Source organism: Geotrypetes seraphini, chromosome 3 (genome assembly GCF_902459505.1).
Source record: "Geotrypetes seraphini chromosome 3, aGeoSer1.1, whole genome shotgun sequence".
Lineage (NCBI taxonomy): Eukaryota > Metazoa > Chordata > Amphibia > Gymnophiona > Dermophiidae > Geotrypetes > Geotrypetes seraphini.
The window spans coordinates 336,638,023-336,665,349 of record NC_047086.1 but is presented as its reverse complement, the minus strand read 5'-3'; the positions used below and the strand labels follow the sequence as shown (position 1 = coordinate 336,665,349).

Sequence of the window (27,327 nt, the reverse complement as noted above, 5' to 3'; positions counted from 1 at the left end):
TAGGTGAGGGAGGTGGTGGGGTTTGAATTGGTGCAGATTCTGGTGTTGGAGTGCGGTTGGGTGAATAGGGTTAAAGTAATAGAGAGAGGGAGAATTGCAGTACCATGGGGAGGGGCAGGGGAGAGACGAGAGAGAAATTGGTCCTGGGATGGGGTACAAAAGAGATGGCAAAAAAGGAAGAGAAGCTGGGTGGGGGTGGAATAAAGGGACAGGAAGAATGCCTTGGAGGCAATGGAAGGAAGGATAAATAGGTTTGGAGCTGGGACTGAAAGTGTGATAAATGCAGTGGAGGATCAATGAGGGCCAAAAGGGTACAGAGGACTAAGGAAATGGTGATGGATAGCGCCGGGAGCCAATAAAAGAAAGAAAGACAAAGACAGACAGGAGGCAGGGAGAGAGAAAGAAATACAGAAAGAAAGGGTCAGAGAGAGAGAGAAAGAAAGATAGACGGGGGCTGGGAGAGAGACAGAAAGAAAGAAAGATAGACAGTGCTGGGAGAAAGACAGAAAGAAAGAAAGATAGACAGGGCTGGAAGAGAGACAGAAAGAAAAAGATAGCTGGGAGAGAGAAAGAAAGAAAGATAGACAGGGCTGGGAGAAAGACAAAGAAAGAAAGATAGACGGGGGCTGAGAGAGACAGAAAGAAAGAGAGAAATTCTACACATTTATTCTAGCACCCGTTAATGTAACGGGCTTAAACACTAGTATCAAATAATATAGGAATAATGTCAACAGCTATAACAATATTAGCTTTAATTAAATGTGATCTATTTATTTAGTCTTTTAAAAATACAGTAGACTCTCAGTTAACCGGCACCCATGGGGATTGATAGATGCCAAATAAATATAGTTTCTGGTTGTTTGAGAGTTACTATAAAAATAGGCCTAACTAATACTATACCACATACTGTGCCATACCTTAAACTGTTCCAGATAAACTACTGGACATGTGGTAGGCAAAGTGTGGGCATACTCAGGTGTGGCATGCCAAGTTTACACTTAAATTTCTGCCAGTGTATTCCTCTAATTAATAAAATTTATTACTTTCCAAATAAAAAGATGCCTAATGGAAATGGAAAGGTAAATGGAATCGAGATTGGGAAAGTAAGAGAAGGAGAGACAAATGTGATAGATTTTGCAAATGTGACGGCTTTATTGGAACAGACGATAACATCTGAAATGGACAGAGCAACGCTATTAGTATCATTTGTTTTTGAACAGGATGTGAATATGATTATGAAATTGTTTTTCAAAAATTCCCAAAAATTATTTGGGTGACAGAAAATATGGATATATCCTGATGTAGCTAAGACTACACAAGAACGGAGGAAAGAATTTCTTTCAATGCGACAACAGACTATAAATATTGGAGCAACATTCTTATTGGTATATCCCTGCAAATGCATGGTTAGGTACTTAGGTGTTAAATATGTTTTTTTCTCTCCTAACCATCTGAAGGAATTTCTAGATGTTAAGCAGATCATCAAGGATTAAGGGATAATAATAGTAATGGGCGCATGATACATTATGCCTTTCTTCTTTGCAGTATTCCTCTAAATTTCTCTCTTATGTTATGGTCACCCCCTGTTATTGTGGTCTAAGAAGGGGTTTATCATTATGATGATTGTTGTAAAAGTATTATTGTGCTGAAATTTTCTTTTCTTCCCTGTATTTTATGTAACAAGAATTAATTCTTGTAAAATAAGATTGTATAATTATAAATTTAAAAAAAAAAATTTCTGCCAGAAATTTATTTTACAGTGATACCTCGGTTTACGAGTGCACCAGTTTGCAAGTGTTTTGCAAGACGAGGAAAATATTCACAAAATCGGCACCTCGGTAACCGAGCTTGCCTTGATTTGCGAGCGGCGCCCCCCACGATCCGGCACCCCCCGCTCACGTCGCATTCCCCGCCGCGATCTGAAATTCCCCAGACCCACCCGAACACGCTTCTTACTTCCATCTGGCCTCCGGCACCGGCATGTCCTGTGCGTTGGTGCCGGTGCCCGAAGATCTGCCTCCTCTTCTTTGCTGAGTCTTGACCATCTGCGCATGCTCAAGGCCTGCGAGTTCACGCTCTCTCCGAGAATCTCGGAGAGAGCGTGAACTCGCAGGCCTTGAGCATGCGCAGATGCTCAAGGCCCAGCAAAGAAGAAGAGGCAGATCTTCGGGCACAGGACATACCGGTGCCAGTGGCCAGATGGAAGTAAGAAGCGTGTTCGGGTGGGTCTGGGGGATTTCAGATTGCGGCGGGGTGTGTGTGTGCGACGCGAGCGGGGGGGGGGGGGGTGTCGGATCGCGGTGGGGAGGGTGCCGTATCACACAGGGGGGGCCTTTGGGGGGAGCAATGCCGGTTCTCGGGGGGGGGAGGAGGGGTAGAGCAGTGCCGCTGGCCTCGGGGGGTGGGAGGGGGGGAACGTATGAAGCGAGTTTCCCTTAGTTCCTATGGGGAAGCGCTTTGATATACAAGTATTTTGGTTTACAAGCATGCTTCTGGAACGAATTATGCTCGTAAACCAAGGTACCACTGTACAGTATTTTCATTTTTATTTAAAGTATTTCTTTTTCTTTTTTTGTTCTGATTGCTTGATTTCCGGTTAAGAGTCTACTGTACATAGTATTTAGGTCTAGATTTATTAATGTTTTTATGTATTACAGTAATATGCTTGTTTTTGTCAGCGAGGCTTATTTACTAACAGTGCACGTTGATGCATTAATGAAGGTTAGTAATCTAGCCCTTAAATAGTTACTTTTGCTTTAAGAATTTTCACTGCTTAAATTAATAGAAATTAACTTTTTCTCTTTTCAGGATATTTCAGCACAAGAAAGTAATATTTTGGGGGCATTTTGTGATATGAACGTAAGTAGTACTCAATTTTTAAGAACAGAGAATTGTAGTTGCTATGTTATTCCTCTTGGATATGTGAGAATAAATGTCAAACAAATTGTAGGTGATCATATTTTACTAGACTAATATACTTTTCACAAGTTTTTGAGAGCTAGCCGCCTCAGATCAGTGAAGAAAATATATATTTATACTGGGCTTAAGTAGTATAAATTCATTTAGGGATCCTTTTATTAAGGCACGTTAACCGATTTAGCACATGCTAAAGATTAGGGTGACTAAATGCAAAGGCATCCATTATATTCTAAGGGTGCCTTAACATTTGGCGCGCTAAATCAGTTAGTGTGCTTTAATAAAAGGACGGGTAATTCTTAAGCTGTCTGCATACTATATATGATGTAATTGTAGTGTAAAAGAGAAGGGGAGGGATAGACAATGTTAAGATAGTAGCAGGTTGCAATTGCAAGGTCCTGTATCTAATATTGCAGTGTCCAGCAATCTTAGGCGCCGGGGCACACTAAACTCTGTGCTGAAGCTGGAAGGCTTCCAGAAGTGTGTGGATGTCGACACGATGACATCATGCACAACCCTGAACCTGTCACTTTCAGTGGGTGATCCTGGAGGAGTGGAGATGCGGGGAGAGGAGGAGAGTCATCGGTGCTGGCTGACTGCCTACAGGATGTGCCTTGCTGCAAGAGGCATGTCCTGTAATGTAAGCAGTCAGCCAGTGCTGGTGCCTTTCCTCCTTGATGGTGTCTCGCGGCGCACCTGCAATCTGCCTTAGCATGTGCCATGGCACACAGTTTGCAATACACTGCAATATTGAGTAAGAGAGCTGGTGCCTCTGAGTACTTTTATATTTATTCAAAATATTTGATCATTCAAAGTGATTGAATATTTTAATTTTTCCATTCTTGTGTTCTGAGAACCTCACAAAGAACACTAAATCAAGAAGACATGCCATTAAACTAATAGCCAACAGATTGAAAATAAATCACAGAATTAATTTTTTTATGGCTTGTACTGGATAATTAGCTGTGGGAATTGTTGTCACATGATATGATCAAGGTGGCTTAACATAGGAAGGGGGTTCAAAAGAAGCTTGGAGAAATCCTGGAGGAAGAGGCTGTGAAAAATAATTAACTGATGAGCAATTGCTCTCCCAAGACTCTCTAAGGAAATGAGTTATGAAAATCGACCTGTTTCTTCGTATCTTCCAGGTTTATAGTACCTGGACTGGCTGCTATTGGAGAGAGAATGCTAGGCTTGATGAACCTTGGTCTGACTCAGCATAGCTTTACTTATTTTCTTATGTTACTTTTAAGTATGTTTATTGTTAATTTATTAAGGGAGTGATATTCTTTGAGAAATGTTCACCTATTTAAAAAAAAAAAAAAAAAAAAGTTATTATCTCAGGACAAGCAGGCAGTATATTCTCACACATGGGTGGTTTCACCGACGGAGCCCCGGTACGGACCACTTTAAAGGTTCATTGCCACTTTAAGTTGGCGATAGCCCACACCGCGCATGCACGAGTGCCTTCCCACGCAGGGTGAGCGTCGCCTCAAGCTAAGAAGATATGGTTTAACGATTGTTAAACTTTTTCTTGCCTTCCCGCTCTTGCGACTTTTAGTCAGTTTTTCCCTTTTTTTTTTTCTTTGGTGTTTTCTTCTTTAAAAAAAAAGAAAGCTCTCTTAAATTTAGCTCAACTTCAAGTTTAACTCTTTGGGGCCTACTTGTTCACTTCAGCCTCCGACTTCAATTTTCCTGGGCTGCTGTTTCTCCTCCATGTCAGGCTGCTGAATGAGTTTCTTCAAGCAACGCTGTGTTCCAGCTTCTTTTGAAACCACTGCGCCGTCTTCAATTTTGTTGCTAAAAGAAAGAAGAAAAGGATCTTTATTTTTTCTCCATCAACGGACTTTTGTCATCCTGGAAGTTGACACAGTTGTTTTGACTTCCCCTACACTGAATGTGTGGGGCTGAAGTCTCGACACCGCAGGATCCAGTGACGTCAACTTTGGTGTCTTTCTTTTCCTTGGACTTTTTCAGGAAAGACTGCTTGATGTCGCTATCGACTCCGACGCTGATCTCTGCGACACCGCATATGTTGACACCAGCAGTACCGCCTGCCTCCGGTGTTGCATCATGCTGTTTAAGTAAGTGACAATATATCTTGAAGAAGTCTTCAGGCACTAGTGTGTATACATCTGCTCCTTCTCATTCTAGGTCAGGGATCTCAAAGTCCCTCCTTGAGGGCCGCAATCCAGTCAGGATTTCCCCAATAAATATGCATTGAAAGCAGTGCATGCACGTAGATCTCATGCATATTCATTGGGGAAATCCTGAAAACCCGACTGGATTGCGGCCCTCAAGAAGGTAACTTGAGACCCCTGTTCTAGGTGGTTAAGGCAACATTCCACTCAGTGCTTCAAGCTGTTTATCATCAGTCTTTCAGCCTTTTTGATGTGTTCCTTCAGAGCATATCCTCAAAACTAAGACTTCTTTTCGGTGTTGCTATGGAAGAAGAGCTGACATTCCTACTTGAATAAAATGATTTTGTACACAGTGTCGTCTTCTATTGCTTGACTCTGCCTTCTCAGTACTTCCATATTATTACTACCAGAAGCATCAATGAACATTTTTCTGTCTGGTGGGAACTAACAAGGGGGGAGAGCCTATTAGTTAGTCTCCCCGTCACTACAGCTATTCCCTTGTTTTGCTGCGATCCAGGATCAACCAGTTGTATTTGTTCCTCACTGCTCTTCCATTGTTCCACTAATGTTGGAGGGTGTCTGCTTGGGAGCATCCAGATTATCAACAAACTATTCAAAATATACCCCAAATGGAACAACCCGGGTTTTTTCGAGACACTGCAAGGCCACACTCACACCCCACCACACTGAAAAATTCCAAATAAACTCAACAACCAAGACACACATAAAAAGTAGAGAAAAAGCCTCAGTTAAGCTTCATATGGCAAAAAACGCCACGTGTGTGTCTTAGATATAGCAAAATAGCTGTGGCGTGCGTTTGCAGGGTGTTTTTTTTGGGGGGCTGCTACTGTGCCTCATTTCTTCACCACAGCTATTTTGCTATATCTAAGACACACACGTGGTGTTTCTTACCATATGAAGCTTAACTGAGGCTTTTTCTCCACTTTTTTATGTGTCTTGGTTGTTGAGTTTATTTGGAATTTTTTAGAATGTGGTGGGGTGTGAGTGTGGCCTTGCAGTGTCTCGAAAGACTCCGGGTTGTTCCATCTGAGGTATATTTTGAGTAGTTTGTTGAATGTTTATGCCCTTTTCCTTAGATTGAGTGTAAGCATCCAGACTATCCCACAGTTTTCTACATCCCTTTTTACTTCATGCCGAAGGTTTGGGAGTGGCTGTAGGGGAGGAGGAGGTCGCTCAATCCTTTTTAGGATATTTTTTCTTCTCCTGTTTTTGATTGCAGCATTTTTCCTTCTTTTACTAGCTTGAGGGGTATATCTGTATTTTTTCCTTCCATTGCCCTCTTTTCAGTTTTGGGCCCCTTAGCCTTTTGGCGTTGTGACCTTTTGTCTTTCTGCCACTATCCGGCTCTTAACATCCTTGAGTTCTAGGGGTCTAGAGTTTTTTCTCCTTTCCCACTCAATTGGTTTTCACACCTTTCGGTTACATTGTTGTTTTCGCACCCAGGTGTAGTATTTTTACCCTTCCCGAGTCTCAGCTCTCTGGGTTTCAAGGAAGCCTGTTATTTTCTGTCATTCCTTCTGGCTTCTCGTATGTGCTTGCGCTTTTCAGTCACCTAGCACAGTTTGCACTAGCAGGCCTTCTTATGGCCTCTCATTTTTCCCAATATTGAGAAGGAGTGCTTGCGTTTTGTGGCACCAACACTCTATTCTTGTCGTCTTCGGATTTTCTTTTCTGGTACGACTACTATTCTTCAATTTCAGCAGTGACTCTAACAAAGTTTTTCAGGCTTTGGGCTCTTCTCTACTGAGAACATTTCTTCTTCTGAACTTGCTCTCCTGTGCCTCTATATCCACCTGTTTCAAATTTGAACATTTTCTGCAAGGCAGATGAAGGTTTCTGAGGCCACATGGCTTCCATGTGACATGGAACACTACGAGCAAGACTTAATACTTCTCAGTGGACCCTTGCTATTTAGCAACAGCGTCTTTTTATTCCATCTTCTATTCAGCAGTTGCTTACATGCTGTATGACCTCCTCTGTACTCTTGGGAGGTCTCTGTTTTTATGCACTTTCCTCTTCAAGGAGTGATGTTGACGATCCATCTCCTTATACCTGGGACCCACAACTGGATGTCCTTCGAAACCAAGAACTTTACTCCTTCAAGGAGCACACTTTTTCATATCACCTTAGGTTTTCTATTTTTCTTTTAATGTTTTTTTAACATTTCTTGAGTCCTGGCAATCAACTACCCGTGAACTCTGTAAACACAAAAAATTTGGCTTTGGACAATTTCTTGCCTCATTATCTTGACGATTGTTTTTCCAGGGGAGCATAATTATTCACCCTAACCAATGGACTCCTAGCTCTGCAGCTCTCCTTACTTTTAAGTTCAATGGAGCTCTTCACAGGTGGATTTCTTGGTGACTCACACCAATTTTAAGCCTCCCCAATTTTGTTTCAGACTATACTCATTGCATTGTCTGAACGACAGGCTTTTTTTTCATAGATTGGATGAGCATGCTTCTTTCTATGTGTTCCATCCTCTTTTCCCGTTGATGTTTTTGTTCCATCTACTTAGAAAGAAAACTACAAAAAGCAGCTTAAATCAAATAAGTTCTCAAAGGGGAGAGAACCCTCTTGATAAAGCACCTGAGCACTAATAAAAATAATTTAAATATGTGAAACGGGGTGTCCTCAGTGTGTAGGGTCAACGATAGGAGAAGACCTCCAGCGCTTAATATGAAAGGCACAGATTAACCAACCCATGCCCGCACACCATCACTGGATACCTCACGTGTGCTCAAAACAACTAATGTAGTGAGTAACTTAAACAGTGATATAAAATACTTTATAAATCACAAAGGTGATATAAACAAGCGGGAATCCTGCTATGAGAACCCCCCAGCCAAAGCCAGCAGGTAATAAACTCAGACTTAGCTTAATAGTTGATCCATATTCACTGTGCATCCTGAAAATCAGGTTCAACCAAGCCAGGTTTTGGAGACAAAAAGTCCCTTCATCAGGAACCTGTTGCCAAACTGGAGGCAAAAGAATAACCAGCGTCGTCAGAATCGACGATCAGTTAGAACGCCGAGCAAGCTGAGAGGAGGGCGGAGCTAACCAGAGCCACACGCGCAGCATGCTTTAAAGCAGAGCAGGAAGACCTCATGATGAGAAGAACCAATTGAAGTCCAGCTGACGTAAACAGTCACAGTATATATAGTGTTCCACTCAATGCTGTCATTGAGGCCATGAGGTTGTACAGAATTAAAATGGAAGATCCAAAATTGCTCACGTAACTGAATGCTGGCAACTTTATCACCCACAAAGTCACCTGGAATTTGTTCAATGATAAACCAAGACGGATCATAAAAATCATGGCCCTTTTCTATGCAGTGAGGGACCATGGGAGCAGATAAGTTTACTCTTATGCTCCAATAATCTAGTCTTGATTTTTTGGGTGGTGTGTCCCACATATAACAACTGGCAGGGGCACACGATGACGTATATAACCCATTGAGACAAACAGTTGGTACACTGCCTCAATTTATACTCGCGATGGGTTTGAGGAAGCTGCCAACTAGAGATTGAAAGATTATTGCGGTACATGTTACACTGCCCACAAGCACTATGGCTTCCATTTACCAGATTACTGTTAGTGGGGGGCCAAGGTAAGCAAGTTGCCTAAATTCTTAGGGCGAGAGTAGGCAATACTGGGAGGATCCCTGAAGGCTGGATGAACCTGCAAAATGTGCCAATGTTGATTGACTATTCGAGCCACCTGATGCGCTTTGTCAGAAAATGAAATGAGACAGATTTGTCTGTCAGAGCTGGTCTTGATTTGAGAATTGAGAAGGAGCTCCAGATTTGCATACTGAGCTCTACAATAAGCATTTTTAATGAGCCATTGTAGATAACCTCTAGCCCTAAATCGCCGAGTCAGTATTCTAGCCTGCACTTTAAACTCAGCAGTTGTAAAGCAGATACGACGAATTCTGAGGAACTGGCTCACCGGCAAAGATTGTTTTAGCCTGCTAGCATGGCATCTGGAATAGTGAAGATACATATTACGGTCAGTGCTTTTCCTGTGAACCGTAGTTGTCAAATTGTGGAAGTTTTAGTGACCACAGTATCCAAGTATGTCATGGTGTTATCAATCACAGCAGTGAATTTTAGTGTCTGTCCAATGAATTCGACTATGTAAGGAATTGTTGGAACTTTTCGACAGACTCAGACCAAATGAGGAACATATCATCAGTATACCTCAACCATAAAGAGATAGATGCAAACCAAGGAGAGGTATACAAATGTTTTTCCTCAAAAGCGGTGACGTACAGATTAGCAACACTAGGAGTCATTGCAGTGCCCATGGCCACTCCATGGGTTTGAAGATAGAATTCACCTTGGGCCTCAATTTTTTTTTTTTAAACCAAAGAGGACAAAGTACATAAGAACATAAGAGTTGCCTCAGCTGAGGCAGACCATAGGTCCATCCCTCCCAGCGGTCCGCACCCACGGCGGCCCATTGCCTGAGCAGTGGTCCCTGACTAATTTTATAGCTTACCATTTAAACCTACCCCTATAATCTACCTCTATTCTTATCTATACCCTTAAAAAAGACTTGGGTATGCGGGCATCCTGAGGTAAAAGGGAAAATGTTTGGTCCACAATTTCAAGGTCATCATGTTGGGGAATGTTACTGTAAAGCGCTTCCAAATCAAGAGTTACCAATAGGTCTGATTGTTGTATATTGACAGATCTAATTTGGTTCAGAAAATGCGTGGTATCCAGCACAAAGGACTTGGTCTTAGCTACCTTGGGTTTTAAAAAAATGGTCCATTTTAGAAAGGGGTTCCAATATAGTCCCCTGGAGAGACACAATAGGTCTGCCTGGGGGATTATGCAATGTCTTATGTATTTTAGGAACCGTGTAAAACCTGTGAGTATGGCTGGGAGTTTGAGTCAAAAATTTAGCTTCTCCTTGGAAATCAAATTATCAGTCAAAGTAGTAGAAACTATATTCATGATGGTTAAGTGCAAAACAGGAGCCAGATCAGATTCCAATTTAGTATACCAGGCCGTATTGGAAATGTGTGCGTGAATCTGAGCCAAATATTGAGCCTTAGACTGAACTACCACAACTCCACCCTTATCAGCGGGTTTGATGATTAGATTAGAGTCAGTTCGTAATGTTTGTAAGGTAGCATGTTGGACACGGGTCATGTTGGAGTATTTGCAGTGACTGTTGGTAATCACCAATTGATCAATATCTCTAAGGACCAAATCACAAAAAACATAGAAACTGATGGCAGAAAAGGGCCACGGCCCATCTAGTCTGCCCATACCAATGTCCCACCCCCTAACTCCCTCCGTGAAGAGATCCCACGTGCCAATCCCATTTTTTCTTAAAATCTGGCATGCTGCTGGCCTCAATTACCTCTAGTGGAAGACTATTCCAGCGATCAACCACTCTTTTGGTGAAGAAATATTTTCTGGTGTCACCATGAAATTTCCCACCCCTGAGTTTCAACGGATGCCCTCTTGTTGCCGTGGGACCTTTAAGAAAAAAGATATCTTCCTCCACCTCGATATGGCCCGTGACATATTTGAACGTCTCGATCATGTCTCCCCTCTCTCTGCGTTCCTCGAGTGAGTATAGCTGCAACTTATCCAGCCGTTCCTCATACGGTAGACCCTTGAATCCTGAGACCATCCGGGTGGCCATTCTCTGAACTGACAACTCTCCGCACATCTTTGTGGTAATGTGGCCTCCAGAATTGTACACAGTATTCCAGATGGGGTCTCACCATGGATCTGTATAAAGGCATTATGACCTCGGGCTTATGGCTGACGAAGCTCCTACGGATACAACCTATGATTTGTCTAGCTTTGGATGAAGCTTTCTCCACTTGATTGGCAGACTTCATGTCTTCACTAATGATCACCCCCAAGTCTCGTTCTGCTACAGTCCTTGCTAGGGTCTCACTATTTAGGGTGTAAGACGCGCATGGATTTTTGCTGCCAAGGTGCATGACCTTGCATTTTTTGGCATTGACACTTAGTTGCCAGGTCCTGGACCAATGCTCCAGTAGGAGTAGGTCATGTGTCATACTGTCGTGTATTGAGCCTTTGTCAGGCACCGTGCTTTTGTCTGTTGTGCTCTTGCCCACTATGTTGCATAGTTTGGCGACAACGGTGAATAACGTAATTTTACCTCGAACACCCTTAGCCAAGTCGCTTACGAAGATGTTGAATAGAATTGGGCCCAAGACCAAGCCCTGCGGCACTCCGCTGATCACCTCCGTCTTGCATCCCTTTTTGTGGAGCGGGATGACGTTAGCCGTTTTCCAGTCCAACGGGACTCTTCCTGTACCTAGGGAAAGATTGAAAAGTGCAGATAATGGTTCCGCCAGGACGTCACTCAACTCCCTAAGCACCCTGGGGTGTAGTTTGTCTGGTCCCATAGTTTTGTTAATCTTGAGTCTTGATAGCTCATAGTAGACACTGCTGGGCGTAAACTTGAAATTTTGAAATGGGTCTTCCGTGCTTTCCCTTGTCTGCAGCTGAGGGCCGGATCCCGACGCCTCGCAAGTGAAGACTGAGCAGAAGTATTCATTTAAGATTTTGGCTTTATCGGAGTCCGATTCTACATAGTTCCCATCAGGTTTCTTAAGATGTACTATCCCATCTGTGTTTCTGTTTCTGTCACTAATATACCTGAAGAAGGATTTATTGCCCTTTTTGATGTTCTTCGCTAGATTCTCCTCCATTCGAAATTTGGCCTCTCTGACTGCTGTTTTGACTGCTTTTGACTTGGCCAGATAGTCTTCCCTAGATTTCCTGCTTTCCTGATTGTTTGTAGGAGATGAATGCTCTTTTCTTCTTTTTTATGAGGTCTGAGATCTCCGCAGAGAACCACTGTGGTTTATTGTTTCTGCGCCGTTTACTAACTGATTTTATATAGCAGTTGGTTGCTTCGTGTATGGTTGTTTTCAGAGTTGACCACATTACCTCTACATTGTCTATTTCTACTTGGTTTTGCAGCGCCTGATGGATGAAGTCTCCCATGCTTTTGAAGTTTATGTCCTTAAATTTGAGGACCTTGGTTAGTGTGATTGATTTAGTGAAACCTTTCCTGAGGTTAAACCATACCATGTTGTGGTCACTGGAGGCCAACGTGTCGCCTACCCAGACCTCTGTGATGCTTTCTCCGTTGGTAAATATCAGGTCCAGTATCGCCTGTTCCTCAGTGGGCTCCAGTACCATTTGCCTGAGTCTTGCTCCCTTTATAGAGGTTAATAGCCTTCTGCTGCTGCCGGTCACAGAGGTAAGATTGTTCCAATTCACATCAGGCTTATTGAAGTCTCCTAATAATACTGTGTCCCCACAAAGAGTGATATTCTCTATGTCTTTGATTAATTCAATATCTAGGTTATCCTGTTGTCTTGGAGGTCTGTATATTATGCCAAGATACAGGCATTTGTCCTTCCCCCTGGCCAAATTCACCCAGAGGGATTCCCCGGTGTACCTGACATCTGCAATTCTGTTAACTTTAATGTCTTCTTTAGTATAAAGAGCTACCCTTCCTCCCATTTTGCCCTCTCTATCCCGACGGAGTAAGTTGTAAGCCGGTATGGCCATGTCCCACCCATGGGAGTCCGTGAGCCAGGTCTCGGATATCGCCACCACATCTAGGTCGGCATTCTTTATTTCCGTTTCTAATTCCAGAATCTTGTTGCTCAAACTGTGGGCATTGACGTACATAGCCCTCCATACCTTATGTTTGTTATGTCCGTGTGGAAATATTCCTGTAATGTTAGGGTCCATGGGTCCAGGGGGTACCCAACAAGATTTAATGTGAAATAATGAAGGATCTCTGGTTGCCTCCCTGGTAGAAAAAAGAGCTTAATTTTCAAATTTCTGGTGAACCGTACCACATCTCTGTGAGCCGTGAACTGATCCAACGAGGCGGTAGATACAAAAGAAAAACCTTTATTAAGTATTTGAATTTGTGTAGATATTAATGTGGATCCTGAGATATTAATTACTGCTGATTCATCTGTATTTGATACTGGGTCTGAGGTTGATTGTACCCCTGAGCCTGATTGCGATCTAGGGGTCCTCGAAGGCCCCATCCTCTCTTTCTGGGAGCTCCCCTGTTGCCTCAACCTAAAAAATGAGGAGATCTAGAACGGGAGCTTCTACCACTAGACTCACTATGGGATGATCTGCCATAGGTAGAGTAAGCTGCAGCGTTGTTTGTGTTAGTAGAACCACCCTTGTTAATCCATTTATATATGTTGCCGGAGGCATAATCATTAGTATCGCAGTGATATTTCCTAATTTTCCCTTGTTTGATCTTCCCACGAAACTGATCTAAAGATTGTTGCATCTCGGACATATTTTGAGTAAATAAAGGAGACATCACTGGATCAGATGTTAATTTGAGGTGTAGTGCTTCAGATTGAGTCATAATTTCTTGTGTGGATTCTTGAATGGTGTCTACAATTAACATCATCAAATCTAACGAGCACTTTTTAAGTATTGCTGCCCATTTATGTAAAAATGACTCTTTATGTACAGACATGCCCGGCGGTTTCTGGATTCTTAACCCATGTGGAATGAAATGATTTTTAATATACTCCACTAGTTTCATACTGTGCAGTTCAAGTTTAATAAGTTCTCTTTGAAGATTTAACCAATTGTGTTTATTAATAATGTAGTCCGGAGACCCAGATGAATTGCCTTCTTGAAATAATGAAATTTTAGTTACACATGATGTCACTTGATCGGTTGAAAAACATAGCATATGCTGTCACTCTGGTGGATCCATGAGGGAAGACTACTCAATCCAACACAACAATCCCCAAAATGGTAACCGCTATAGGTACTTAGAAAGAAAAACTACAAAAATCAGCTTAAGTCAAATAAGTTCTCAAAGGGGAGAGAACCCTCTTGATAAAGCACCTGAGCACTAATAAAAATAATTTAATCTATAATTTAAATATGTAAAACGAGGTGTCCTCAGTGTGTAAGGTCAGCGATAGGAGAAGACCTCCAGCGCTTAACATGAAAGGCACAGATTAACCGACCCGTGCCGGCACACCATCACTGGACACCTCATGTGTGCTCAAAACAACTAATGTAGTGAGTAACTTAAACAGTGATATAAAATACTTTATAAATCACACAGGTGTTGTAAACAAGCGGGAATCCCGCTATGAGAACCCCCCAGCCAACTCCAGCAGGTAATAAACTCAGACTTAGCTTAATAGTTGATCCAAGTGTCTGTGGTCAAAACAGGAGAACATACACTTCTCCCTCCATATTTGTGGTTTCAATTATTCATGGTTTTTAGCTTGCATAGAGAAATCGCTAATTCCAAGCATTTATAGAGAAAATCGCTGATTCCCAGCACTTTCTTCACCATGTTTTGCCTCTCCTTTAGGAACAGGCCAGGTCTCCCACCATGTTAGTTGCAGTTTCACCATAATCACGATGGTTTCTAATAGAAAACAGTGAATAACATATGAAAAAGTTATTTGCGGTTTTTCTATATTTGCGGTTCTGTTGATCAATCCCCTATCACAGCGAATACGGAGGGAGAAGTGTATTCACTGTGTATTCTAAAAATCAGGTTCAACCAAGCCAGGTTTCGGAGACAAAAAGTCCCTTCAACAGGAACCCGTTGCCAAACTGGAGGCAAAAGAATAACCAGCGTCGTCAGAATCGATGATCAGTTAGAACGCTGAGCAAGCTGAGAGGAGGGCGGAAATAACCAGAGCTGCACGCACAGCATGCTTTAAAGCAGAGCAGGAAGACGTCATGATGAGAAGAACCAATTGAAGTCCAGCTGACGTAAACAGTCACAGTATAGTGTTCCACTTAATGCTGTCATTGAGGCCATGAGGTTGTACAGTATTAAAATGGAAGATCCAAAATTGCTCATGTAACTGAATGTGGGCAACTTATCACCCGCAAAGTCACCTGGAATTTGTTCAGTGATAAACCAAGACAGATCATAAAAATCATGGGCCCTTTTCTATGCAGTGAGGGACCATGGGAGCAGATAAGGTACCAGTGTTAAGTCTACTCTTATGCTCCGATAATCTAGTCTTGATTTTTTGGGTGGTGCGTCCCACATACAACAACTGGCAGGGGCACACAATGACATATATAACCCAATTTATACTCGTGATGGGTTTGAGGATGCCGCCAACTATAGATCGAAAGAGAATTGTGGTACATGTTACACTGCTCACAAGCACTATGGCTTCCATTTACCAGATTACTGTTAGTAGTGGGCCAAGGTAAGCAAGTTGCCTAAGTTCTTAGGGCGAGAGTAGGCAATACGGGGAGGATCCCTGAAGGCTGGATGGACCTGTAAAATGTGCCAATGTTGATTATGTGAGCCACCTGATGCGCTTTGTCAGAAAATGAAATGACACAGATTTGTCTGTCAGAGCTGGTCTTGATTTGAGAGTTGAGAAGAAGCTCTGGATTTGCATACTGAGCTCTACAATAAGCATTTTTAATGACCCATTGTGGATTCCATCTACAACAGGAGTTAGCCACCATGCTTCTCTTAGCTTCTGGATGGCTCAGATAGCAGTGGTTTCCCCTTCTTCTTTTTCTCAGCACAAGGGAGCAAATACCTCTGCCATTTTTGTCGAATCTGCTTTATCACTAGCATAGACATTTTCTATGTTTCAGTCTGCAATCATTTCACCTGGCAGCTGGGTTTCTTTCATGCTTACCTCTTCTGTACATATCTCTCAGCCTATTTGCAAGATTTCCATGAAAACCCCTCACTGTATTGTTGTCATAACCAAATTTGGGTTAGGTTTTCTTCCTGGTGTCTTTCATCATCATAAGAACATAAGAAATGCCGCTGCTGGGTCAGACCAGTGGTCCATCATGCCCAGCAGTCCGCTCACGCGGTGGCCCTTTGGTCAAAGACCTAACTGAGGCTAGCCCTACCAGCGCATATCCTTGTTCCGCAGGAACTTGTCTAACTTTGTCTTGAATCCCTGGAGGGTGTTTTCCCCAAGACAGACTCTGGAAGAGCGTTCTTGTTTTCCACCACTTTCTGGGTGAAGAAGAACTTCCTTACGTTTGTACAGAATCTATTCCCTTTCAACTTTAGAGAGTGCCCTCTCGTTCTCCCTACCTTGGAGAGGGTGAACAACCTGTCCTTATCTACTAAGTCTATCCCCTTCAGTACCTTGAATGTTTTGATCATGTCCCCTCTCAATCTCCTCTGTTCGAGGGAGAAGAGGCCCAGTTTCTCTAATCTTTCGCTGTACGGCAGCTCCTCCAACCCATTAACCATCTTAGTCGCGCTTCTCTGGATCCTTTCGAGTAGTACTGTGTCCTTCTTCATGTATGGTGACCAGTGCTGTATGCAGTACTCCAGGTGAGGACACAACATGGCCTGGTACAGTGGCATGATAACCTTCTCCGATCTGTTCGTGATCCCCTTCTTTATCATTCCTAGCATTCTGTTCGCCCCTTCCGTTGCTGCCGCTCCTTGCGTGGATGGCTTCATCGACTTGTTGATCAGAATTCCCAAGTCCCTTTCCTGGGAGGTCTCTCAAAGTACCGCCTCAGACATCCTTTGTGCATGAGATTTTTTCTACCAACATGCATTACTTTACACTTGTCCACGTTGAACCTCATTTTCCATGTCGCAGTCCATTCCTTGAGCCTGATTATGTCACATTGTAGATCTTCGCAATCCCCCTGCATCTTCACTACTTTGAATAAGTTCGTATCATCCACAAATTTTATCACCTCGCTCGTCGTACCTATGTCCAGATCGTTTATGAAGATGTTGAAAAGCACGGGTTCAAGCACCGAGCAATGCAGCACCCCACTGGTGATGCTCTTCTAGTCCGAGTATTGTCCATTTACCCCCACTCTCTGTTTCCTATGCTCCAGCCTGTTTTTAATCCACGTGAGTATTTCACCCTCGATTCCATGGCTCGCAATTTTCCGAACTAGTCGTTCATGAGGAACCTTGTCAAACGCCTTCTGATATACAATGTTGACTGGTTCGCCCTTATCTATTTGCCTGTTCACTCTCTCGAAGAAGTGCAGCAAGTTTGTCAAGCAAGATCTGCCTTTGCTGAAACCATGCTGGCTGGTCCTCATCAGACCGTGTCCATCAAGGTGATCAATGATGCGGTCCTCTACCATCTTTCCCTGTACTGAGGTCAGACTCACCGGTCTGAAGTTTCCCAAGTCTCCCCTCAAACCTTTTTTGAAGATCGGCGTAACATTCACCACCTTCCAGAATCTTTCCTGTTTTGATCGACAAATTGGCTATTAGTTGAAGCAGTTCAGCTATGGTCCCTTTCATTTCAGCTATGGTCCCTTTCATATGGATGCCATCTGTTCCCAGGGATTTATCGCTCTTGTGCCTATCAATCTGCCTGCATACTTCTTCTAAACTGACCGTCACCCCTGTCAGTTTCCCGTTTTCACTTCCAGCATATAGCATGTCCCCTATGACAGACTCCGGGAGAGCGTTCCAGTTTTCCACCACTCTCTGGGTGAAGAAGAACTTCCTTACGTTTGTACGGAATCTATCCGCTTTCAACTATCCACTTCTTGTCATTTGGAATGGTTTGGATTTTGTCCTTTGTCTATTAGAATCTTTCTCAGTATAACCTAGGCATTCTCGGTATCAAAATGCCTAGGTTATATAAAGAAAATAGAATATTAGTAGATACATGGAAAACGTTAAGATATGTTAATAACTTAACACCTATTTCAATACTTAAATCAATGTATCAGACCCTATGGCTAAACTCCAAGATTCAAATTGGCGGATTTAAGGTCATTCGGAAATATTGGATGAAGGCAGGTATTTTAGATGATGATATTTCTAATGGTAAGCTGCTTGACTTTTTACAATTGCAACACAAATATGGTCTTAATAAATCACAAAATTATAAGTGGTTGCAATTGAAGCAGGCCATTCAGGAAACTTAGTGATAAGTTTGCCTTTCTTGCTATAATTGCTATACAGCAGGGAATTTTTTTTAAATTTCAGATTATTCGGGGGCCATTAAAAAAAATTGCAAAGATTGAAAGTATTGTATAGAATAAACATTAATTTTTTTTCCCTTTGATACATATACATCCGGGGTGGGGAAATGGGAATATTTTATGATTTCTCTTACTTATGAATAACTAGGATACAAGGGAGAGGGATTATTCAATATAGTTTAGAATTTGATGATATATTAAATGTGATTTAAGTATAAATGATTGTATTATATGTTATACTTACTGGGAGCTTTAAAAATGAATAAAGATTAATTAAGATAACAAGTTATGGGGAGGGGGGAAGTGATTGTTTTTATGTATTAATTATGTATTTAAAGTGCCTTCTTTGTAGTGTTTATATCTAAATTAATTGTATGGTACTGTCAAAGTTTGAAAATCAATAAAGATTAATAAAAAATAAAATAAAATAAAATCTTTCTCAATACTGTTCTAGCTTTTCACATGCTAGTGGAGGGAAAACTTCTTACGGCTTGTTTCAGCTTTTTGCATGCAATCGAAGAACATCCTCTCTCTGCTCCCCCCTTGGTCTTCAGATTCATGAAAACCCATTTCAGTGTGAAACTACCTCTCCGACTTTCACCTGTAGTCTGGGACCATCATGGGGTTTCTTTTCAGGTTGGTGAAGCCTACATTTCAGCCAATGGTAACAGCTCATCTTTAGTTTTTCATCTGGAAACTTATTTTTTCCTATCTTGCTCATTTCTGCCATGAGGGTCAGTGAGTTACAAGTGTTGGAGGCAGATTTATCCTTCACAGTTTTTCTCTCTATACAGTGCTTCTAGGCAAGCAATCACAATTTCTATTGAACGGGGTGAAGAACGTTTCCTTTCTGGTCTATAAGTGTGCTTGGCTTTTTACAGCACCAGGACTCCTTTGATTCTAACAAGTTTTGGGACATTTTGTTCTTAAGAATCCAGATCCTTACTGCTTGGTTACCTGTATTTTGTTCTGTTTTGCTTAACCTGGTCTGCATCTGGTGAGTCAGATCACAGCCCATACAGTCAGAGCTAGGGAAGTTTCTGTAGTTTTCCTTGAATTTACTCCTTTTACGGACTTCTGTACTGCTACCCTTGGTCCTCAGTTCACACAATCGCCTCTCATTGTCTGGAATTTTTTCTCCAGACGGGATGGGCACTTCGGCCAGTTTGTATAATAATTATTTTTCTTGAAGGCCAACTCTCCCACCATCCCATTCTGTCTGGTTAGCTTGGAGGTCACCCATGTGCGAGAATATGCTACCTGCTTGTCCTGGGATAAAGCATAGTTACTTACCGTAACAGGTGTTATCCAGAGACAGCAGGCAGATATTCTCACAATCCACCCACCTCACCTGGTTGGCTTCTTAGCTAGCTTATCTTAACTGAGGAGATGTGCAGTGCGGGCTATTGCAAACTTTCTAAAGACTTAAAGTGATAATGCACTTTTAAAGTGGTCCGTACCAGGGCTCCATCGGTGATGTCACCCATGTGTGAGAATATATGCCTGCTGTCCCTGGATAACATCTGTTAAGGTAAGTAACTGTGCTTTCATTGCAATAGGTGAAACATTCTAGACAAGTGGGTAGTGTCCCTATGGCTGCATGCTATCTGCAGAAAGAATCCAATTTCTCTGTGCCTCTTCTGTACTTCACAGAGCTTCTTAACTCCACCTACAGTTTATCCTTTCTGCACGCATGCCTGCAGGAGTGTGTTCGTTCTGCTCTCCCTATCTTATTATTTTATTCATTGTTTTTAATCCTTTTTTTCTTCGGGATTCTTGTACTCAGTGTTTTTCTTTCGCTTTGCCTGCATTGAGAACACACAGACCTCTGTCTATAGCTGACAGGCCAATCTTTCTGAGAGGAGCGGAAAAGGGAAGAGGACACTCTTTCTGAGAGAAGAAGAGTAGAAGACATTTCTTTGGGTAAGTATATGTTATTTTACTCTGAGCTTTGATAGGTTTGGGGTGAAAAGCTCAATTGTACGTTTCCTTCTATACAGTTTAGATCTTAAAAGAGCAAACTTTACTTAGCTAGTCTCCATAGGATAATACTTATCGTTCTACAGTTTTGTAAGTTTGAACCTTCTGCTAAAGATGATTTCTGGCAAGCAGAGCAGGGTCTGGCTTAGTCTCCATTAACAAAATAAAAATAAAAGCATATTTTAGAACTAGTTAATGATAGAGCATAGAAACACCTGAATTAGATGTTCCATGCTACCAATCCAGGGCAAGCAGTGGCTTCCCCCATATCTTTTTCAATAACAGACTATGGACTTTTCTTCCAGGAAATTGTCCAAACCTTTCTTAAAACCAGCTACGCTATCCGCTTTTACCACAACCACTGGCAATGCATTCCAGAGCTTAACTATTTCTGAGTGAAAAAATATTTCCTCCTGTTGGTTTTAAAATATTTTCCTGTAACTTAAGGGTCTGTTGTAGACGTCTCCCACAAATCACATCTATATAAAGAGAGGAAAAGTCCAATTTAGCATTCTTTCTGAGAGGCTAGAAAGAGGGAAGAGGACATTCTCATTCTGAGAGGAGAAGAGTAGAAAACATATTTTTGGGTAAGTATACATCATTTTGCTCTGAGCTTTGATAGGTTTGGGGAGAAAAGCTCAATTGTAGGTTCCCTTCTATAGATAGTTTAATAATAATAATAATTTTATTTCTTATATACCGCCAAAGCCGTAGTAGTTTGAGTTGGTTTACAATAAAGAAGGGCTGGACAATCAGCGAATGGGTACAATCAGCAGATACAGATACAATTAATATATGTAAGCATGGAACAAGTTCAATATAAGGGGTCAAATGTAAGGAGAGCGGGAAGGAAAGAAAAAAGAGATCTTAGGGGGCAAGGGTTGGGTAAGGGGTCTTATGCTACAAATCGGTTAAATAGATTAGTTTTTAATAATTTTCTGAAGTTTAGGTAGGATGAGGAACGTGAGATAATGTTGCTCAGCCAATCGTTTAGATGACCTGCTTGGAAGGCTAGAGTTCTGTTCAGGTATCCTTTGTAACGGCAGGCCTTTAGAATTGGATGGCTGAAGAGATGAGCTCTGCGAGTGGGTCTGGATGAACAATCTAAGGTAAAATGGGGAACCACGTATAAGGGGGCCGAACCAAGAATGGATTTGAAACAGAGACAGGAACACTTGAATAGCACTCTTGCTTCCTGGGGCAGCCAGTGGAGTTTTTGGTAGTAGGGAGTTATGTGTTCCCATTTTTTTTAGTCCAAAGATCAGTTGAATTGCCGAATTTTGGATAATATGTAGTCTTTGAATGTTTTTTTTTTTTATGGATCCCAGGTAGATAATGTTGCAGTAGTCGAGTAAGCTCAGGATGGAGTATTGCACCAGTAAGTGGAATGAGGATGCATCGAACTATTTTCTGATGGTTCTTAGTTTCCATAAGGCGGAGAAGCATTTTCTGACTAGTAAATCGGTGTGAGTTTCAAAGGTGAGGTTGCGGTCTAGCATCACTCCTAGAATTTTTATGGAATCTGTGATGGAAAAGACTTGACCGTTCAAAGAGATTGATGAGTCTTTGATTTTGTCGTTTGGACTAGCGAGGAAGAATTTGGTTTTATCTGAGTTGAGTTTCAATTTGAAGTCGGACATCCATAGTTCGATTTGCTTAATGATAGATGCCAGGTGACTTTTTGTCTCAGGAGTTACGCTGGTTAGGGGAAAAACTATGGTAATGTCGTCAGCGTAAATGTAGAATTTGATTTTCAGGCTTTACAATAGGTTCCCTAGTGCAGACAGGTAGATGTTGAACAGAGTGGGGGATAGGGGAGAGCCTTGCGGGACTCCATATGCGTCTACCCAGCTGAAGGAATGTGTATTGTCACTGTAAACTTGGTATGATCTTTTACTTAAGAAACCCTGGAACCATTTTAAAACATTGCCCAAGAGACCGATTGACTCCAAACAGTCTAAGAGGATGGTATGATCAACTAAGTCGAAGGCACTACTAAGGTCGAACTGAAGGACTAGTGTACTTGTGCCCTGGCTGAACAGGGAATGGAGGGAGTCTAGTAGAGAGGCAATAATAGTTTCAGTGCTGTGACTGGGTCGGAACCCTGACTGGTTGTCGTTTAGAATGTTGAATTTGTCCAGATAGGTTACTAAGTCTTAGTTGACCATACCTTCTATTAACTTTGCAAAGAAGGGGATGTTCGCAATGGGTCTGTAATTTGATGTCAGGTTGATGGGTTCTTTGGGGGTTTTTACAATCGGGGTGATTAGGATCTGGCCTAGGTCCTCAGGAAAAGTGCCTAATTGTAAAAGGGAAGAGAGCCAAGTATGTAATTTGGCTTTGAAGGTGACCTGGGCAACTTTCATTATGTTAGGTGGGCAACAGTCTAGTTTGCAGTGGGAATTGGCATATTTTGAATAGAGCATGCAGAATTGTTGCCAGGTTGGGATTGTAAAGTTGTTCCAGAGAAGATCCTCTCTAGGTTCGTCAAAGGGCTGAGAAACTGGGTAGTTCAGATGGTTGGCTGTGATGCCCGATAGGGAGGATCTCAGATTGGAGATTTTACTGTTGAAAAACTCAGCTAGGGCATTGGCCGGTGGAGGGAATTCTGAGGTAGGACGGGTTAGGGTCTGAATGTCATAAAGGTTGTTGACTATTTTGAAAAGATTTTTGATGTTGGGGTAAGGGGAGCCGATTTTTAGTGTGTAGAAGTTAGTGCGTTTGGTAGTTATAAGTTTTTTTGTATTCTTTTACTTTTGTTCTCCAATTTGTTCTCTCTTTACTGTCACCAGATTTCAGCCAAAGTCTTTCGAGTTTCTGTAATTCCCGTTTCACTGATCCTAATTCACTGATCCAAAACCGTCCGTAGTTTTGTTTCTCATTTTCCTATTTTTAATGGGGGCCATTGTGTTTAGGATCTGTGTGCTTGTGTTGGTCCAAGAGTCAGCTGTGAATGAGTCGGGATCTGGGTTGGAGGAGAGGTCATAGTGTGACCAGAATTCCATTGGGTTGATAAAGCCTCTAGTGGATATCATTTTCTTAGTCCTTTTTCCCAGCTTGGGATAGGATGGGTGACGTCTAGCTTGCCAGTTAAGTTGGAGGTTGCATAGTCGGTGGTCTGACCATAGGGAATCTGTCCAACTGGCTAGTTCCCAGAGAATCTTGGGGTGGAGTTGATCTTTGGAGGAGAAGGTTGCTAGGTCAAGTTGGTGACCTTTATGGTGGGTTTTTTCAGGGGTCGGTACGAAGAAGTCTAGAGAGGTGATGAGGGAAAGTAAATCTTTAGTGTCACTCCGATCGACCTAGTCTAGGTGAATGTTTAGGTTGTAGGGACCTCTAATTGAGTTAGTGAGGAGGAATTCAGAGAAGTTGTCTTTGGCGGTGGGCCATTTCTTGGGAGGGATGTAAAATAGAGTGATAATTAAGTTATCTTCTAGCTGGTCTGACTGGCGTTTACAGGAAAGAATTTCGAGGTCCGTTGAGGATTTTGAGGCTAGGATGGTGGGCTCGAAAGCATTTCTTGTTATGGCTATTCCTCCCCCCCTCTTCCCCAGGTTCTGGGTAGGGAGGTAGTTTTAAACCCAGGTGGTAGACACTCACGAATTATGATATCATTGTTGGAGATCAACCATATTTCAGTTAAGAGGACAAAGTCAGGGTTGGTCTCCTCTAGCCAGTCTTTAACTAGTTGAGCTTTGTTCCTGATAGAACGGATGTTTAAGTAGAAACCTAGGACCTTTTGGTAGTGAGGAGCGTCAGCTTGGACTGAGTGGGTGATTTTTCTTAATGATCGGTGTATATTTCTGTGAGGTTTCTTTGGTTTGAGAGAGGGGGGAACAACCGGGATTTGGAAGGGGCCCCATTCAGAGCAGTCAAGAATGAGGCGTTGAGCTGGCCTCTGGGGTTCTGGGTTAGATCTTAAAAGAGCAAACTTTACTTAGCTAGTCTCCATAGGATAATGCTTATAGTTCTATAGTTTTGTAAGCTTGAACCTTCTGCTAGAGATAGTTTCTGGCAGGCAAAGCAGGGTCTGGCTTAGTCTCCATTCTCTCCCGCCTTCCCCTCTCCCACCTACCTTTAGGTCATTTCTTTACTTATAGTCTTACGGTAATTTATTGTCAATTATTCTAATTAGGACAACAGGAAGACACTATTTCATTACCTGCAAAGAATCAAACACTAAATAAGCATATAATATCCTAAGCCTCTCTATGCTAGTCTAATATATTCCTAGTAGCTTAATAAGGTTTAATTAATCAGGTCAATAATAAGATGCAGACAGTTCAGCAGCAAGAGGGGTACTATCCAGTCTTTTGCACTGAGTGTCACATGTATGATTTTCTCCTGGTTGGCGAGAAGTTATGTGTTTGCTCCTAGATCTCAAAAAACAAGTATGTTCCCTTGAGGCTAGAGTAGCAGACTTGGAGGAGCTGAGGGAGACAGAAGTACATAGAGGAGACCTATAGGGATGTTGTAGAGAAGTCCTACCTCCAGTCCGGTAGCCCCTGTGCTGCCTTGGAGGAGAGCATCACCCTGGTGAAGTAGGAAATAATCCTGTAGCTAGGACCTGCCCACCATGGGATGCAATATCCTCTTGCACCGAGGATGTGTCTCCAAGGGCTTCTGCCCAGGGGGAAAGAGTTAGGACAGCTGTTGTAGTTGGTTATTTGATTATTAGGAATGTAGATAGCTGGGTGGCTGATGGGTGTGAGGATTGCCTGGTCATTTGCCTGCCTGGTGTGAAGGTGGTGGACTTCACACATCACTTAGATAGCATTTTATATAGTGCTAGGGAGGAGCTAGCTGTTTTGGTACACCTAGGTACCTGTGACATAGGAAAATGTGGGAGAGTGTTTCTGGAAGCCAAATTTAGGTTCTTAGCTAGAAAGCTGAAATCCAGATCCTCCAGGGTAGCATTTTCATAAATGCTTCCAGTTCCACACGCAGATCCCAATTGACAGGCAGCGCTCCAAAGTCTCAATGCATGGTTGAGATGATGTTTCAGGGAGGAGGGATTTGCCAAGCAGTTATATGGTGTGCAGTTATTGCCTTGCTGTTTTTCTGGTTTATATGTAGCAGGGTGGCTTCTTTTTGAAAGTGTCAAGCATAATTTTGGTGGTTTTGTATTATGCTGCTCATTTGAATATAGTATGATTTCAATTACCCCAACATTGACTGGTTAAATGTTACATCGGGGAGTGCTAGGGGAGGTATAATTCATAGACTTCATAAATGACTGCTTCTTGGAACAAGTTTCCAAGTTTATTAATTTTTAATATCCCGACCATAAACCAAATATCTGGCCGGTTAACAATATTATTTAAAAAAGGGAGTAAAAGGGAAGAATGGATAAAATATTTAAGTGGGACATAAATGACAAAACAAGACAGACTTGACTGTGAGGATAGTAAGGGAGGAGGGGAAAAAGTTACATTTAAAAAGAAGAAAAGGGAAGAATGGGTAGGGGAAAAACGTGAAGGTAAGGGCATATTGTAGTGATAATTGCTTGCAAGAGGAGAGAGAATAGAAATAAAAGAGAAGAGAGAGAAAATAGATAGAAGAAAATCTAGGTTAGGTTAAAAGCGTCTGGGAACCGACAAGAGGGGGAGCTATTTTAGAATTGATCCTTAGTGGAATGTAAGGCATAGTACAGCAGTTAACTGTGTTGGGGCCACTGGGAAACTGATCATAATGTGATCAAATTTGAGCTGATACCAGGAGTGACGTTGCAAAAGAAATCTACTGTAGAGGCATTTAATTTTCAAAAGGGCGACTATGATAAAATGAAGAAAATGGTTAAAAGAAGCTAAAAGGATCAGTTGCAAAGGTTAGGACTGTAAACCAGGCGTGGATGTTATTTAAAAATACCACCGTTGATGCCCAGACCAGATGTATTTCTCATATTAGCAAAGGTGGAAAGAGGAAACGAGAGCCAGCATGGTTAAAAGGTGAAGTGAAAGAGGCAATTAGAACCAAAACAACATCCTTTAAAGAATGGAAAAAGGATCCAAATGAAGAAAATAAGAAGAGACACAAGCACTGGTAAGTTAGATGCAAAGCATTGATAAAGAAAGCTAAGAAAAGAATATGAAGAAAAACTTGCAAAAGAAACAAAGACTCGTAACAATTTTTTTATGGTACATCAAAAGCAGAAAACCTGTGAGGGAATCCGTGGGACCATTGGATGATCAAGGAGAAAATGGGTGCTCAGGGAGGATAAGGCCATAGTGGAGAGACTGACTTAATTGTTTGCTTTGGTCTTTACAGAAGAAGATGTAAGAGATCTACCTGAACTAGAAATGGTTTTCAAGAGTGATGATGTGGAGGACCTAAAAGAAATCTCGCTGAATCTGGAAGATGTACTAAGTCAAATCAACAAATTAAAAAGTGATAAATCACCTGGACTGAATACATCCCAGGGTACTAAAAGAACTCAAACATGAAATTGCTGACCTACTGTTAGTGATCTGTAACCTGTTGCTAAAATTTTCTCTAGTACCTGAAGATTGTAGGGTAGCCAATGTTTTGCAATTTTTAAAACGGGTTCCAGGGGAGATTCGAAACTTAGACCTGTAAGCCTGATTTCAGTACTGGGTAAAATGGTGGAAACAATTATAAAAAATAAAATTTTGGAACACGTAGACAAACATGATTAATGAGACAGAATCAGCATGGGTTCAGCTGAGGGAGATCTTATGAACATAAGAATAGCCTTACTGGATCAGACTAAAGTAACCCGTTCTCATAATGGCCAATCCAGGTCCCTAATACCTGGCCCAAACACAAGGAGTAGCAACATTCCATGCTACCGATCCAGGGCAAGCAGTGGCTTCCCCCTTGTCTTTCTCAATAACAGACTATGAACCTTTCCTCCAGGAAATTGTCCAAACCTGTCTTAAAACCAGCTACACTATCAGCTCTTACTACATCCTCTGGCATGCGTTCCAGAGCTTAACTATTCTCTTGAGTGAAAACAAATTTCCTTCTATTGGTTTTAAAAGTATTTCCCTGTAACTTCGAGTCCCTAGTCTTTGTAATTTTTGACAGACTGAAAAATCAATCCACTTGTACTCATTCTACTCCACTTGCCTCATCAATTTGCTTGACTTCTTTGAAGGTGTGAATATATTACATTACGTTAGTTTCTTCTATTCCGCCAATATCTTTCAGTTCTAGGTGGATTACAAATGAATTGGTCTGGGCATACCCAGTGAGATTGCAAGATAGATAATTAGAAGAAGCATTAGGGTCTGAGGATATTATGAGGTTAGTTTGA

At 41.9% G+C, this 27,327-nt stretch overlaps 1 protein-coding gene across 8 annotated transcripts in view; it reads left to right on the top strand.

The window, feature by feature from the left end:
• The window catches only part of USP34 (ubiquitin specific peptidase 34), a 1,084,964-nt gene that overhangs the window by 183,864 nt on the left and 873,773 nt on the right, over nucleotides 1-27,327 (top strand). For 7 of the 8 annotated variants that reach the window (XM_033939082.1, XM_033939080.1, XM_033939079.1 and 4 more), the window contains one exon: nucleotides 2,809-2,859. In XM_033939082.1, coding sequence (XP_033794973.1) covers nucleotides 2,809-2,859 — 51 coding nt within the window. Of the gene's footprint in view, nucleotides 1-2,808; nucleotides 2,860-19,857; nucleotides 19,995-27,327 lie in introns of all 8 variants that reach the window. The other variant, XM_033939085.1, reaches the window with a different exon arrangement.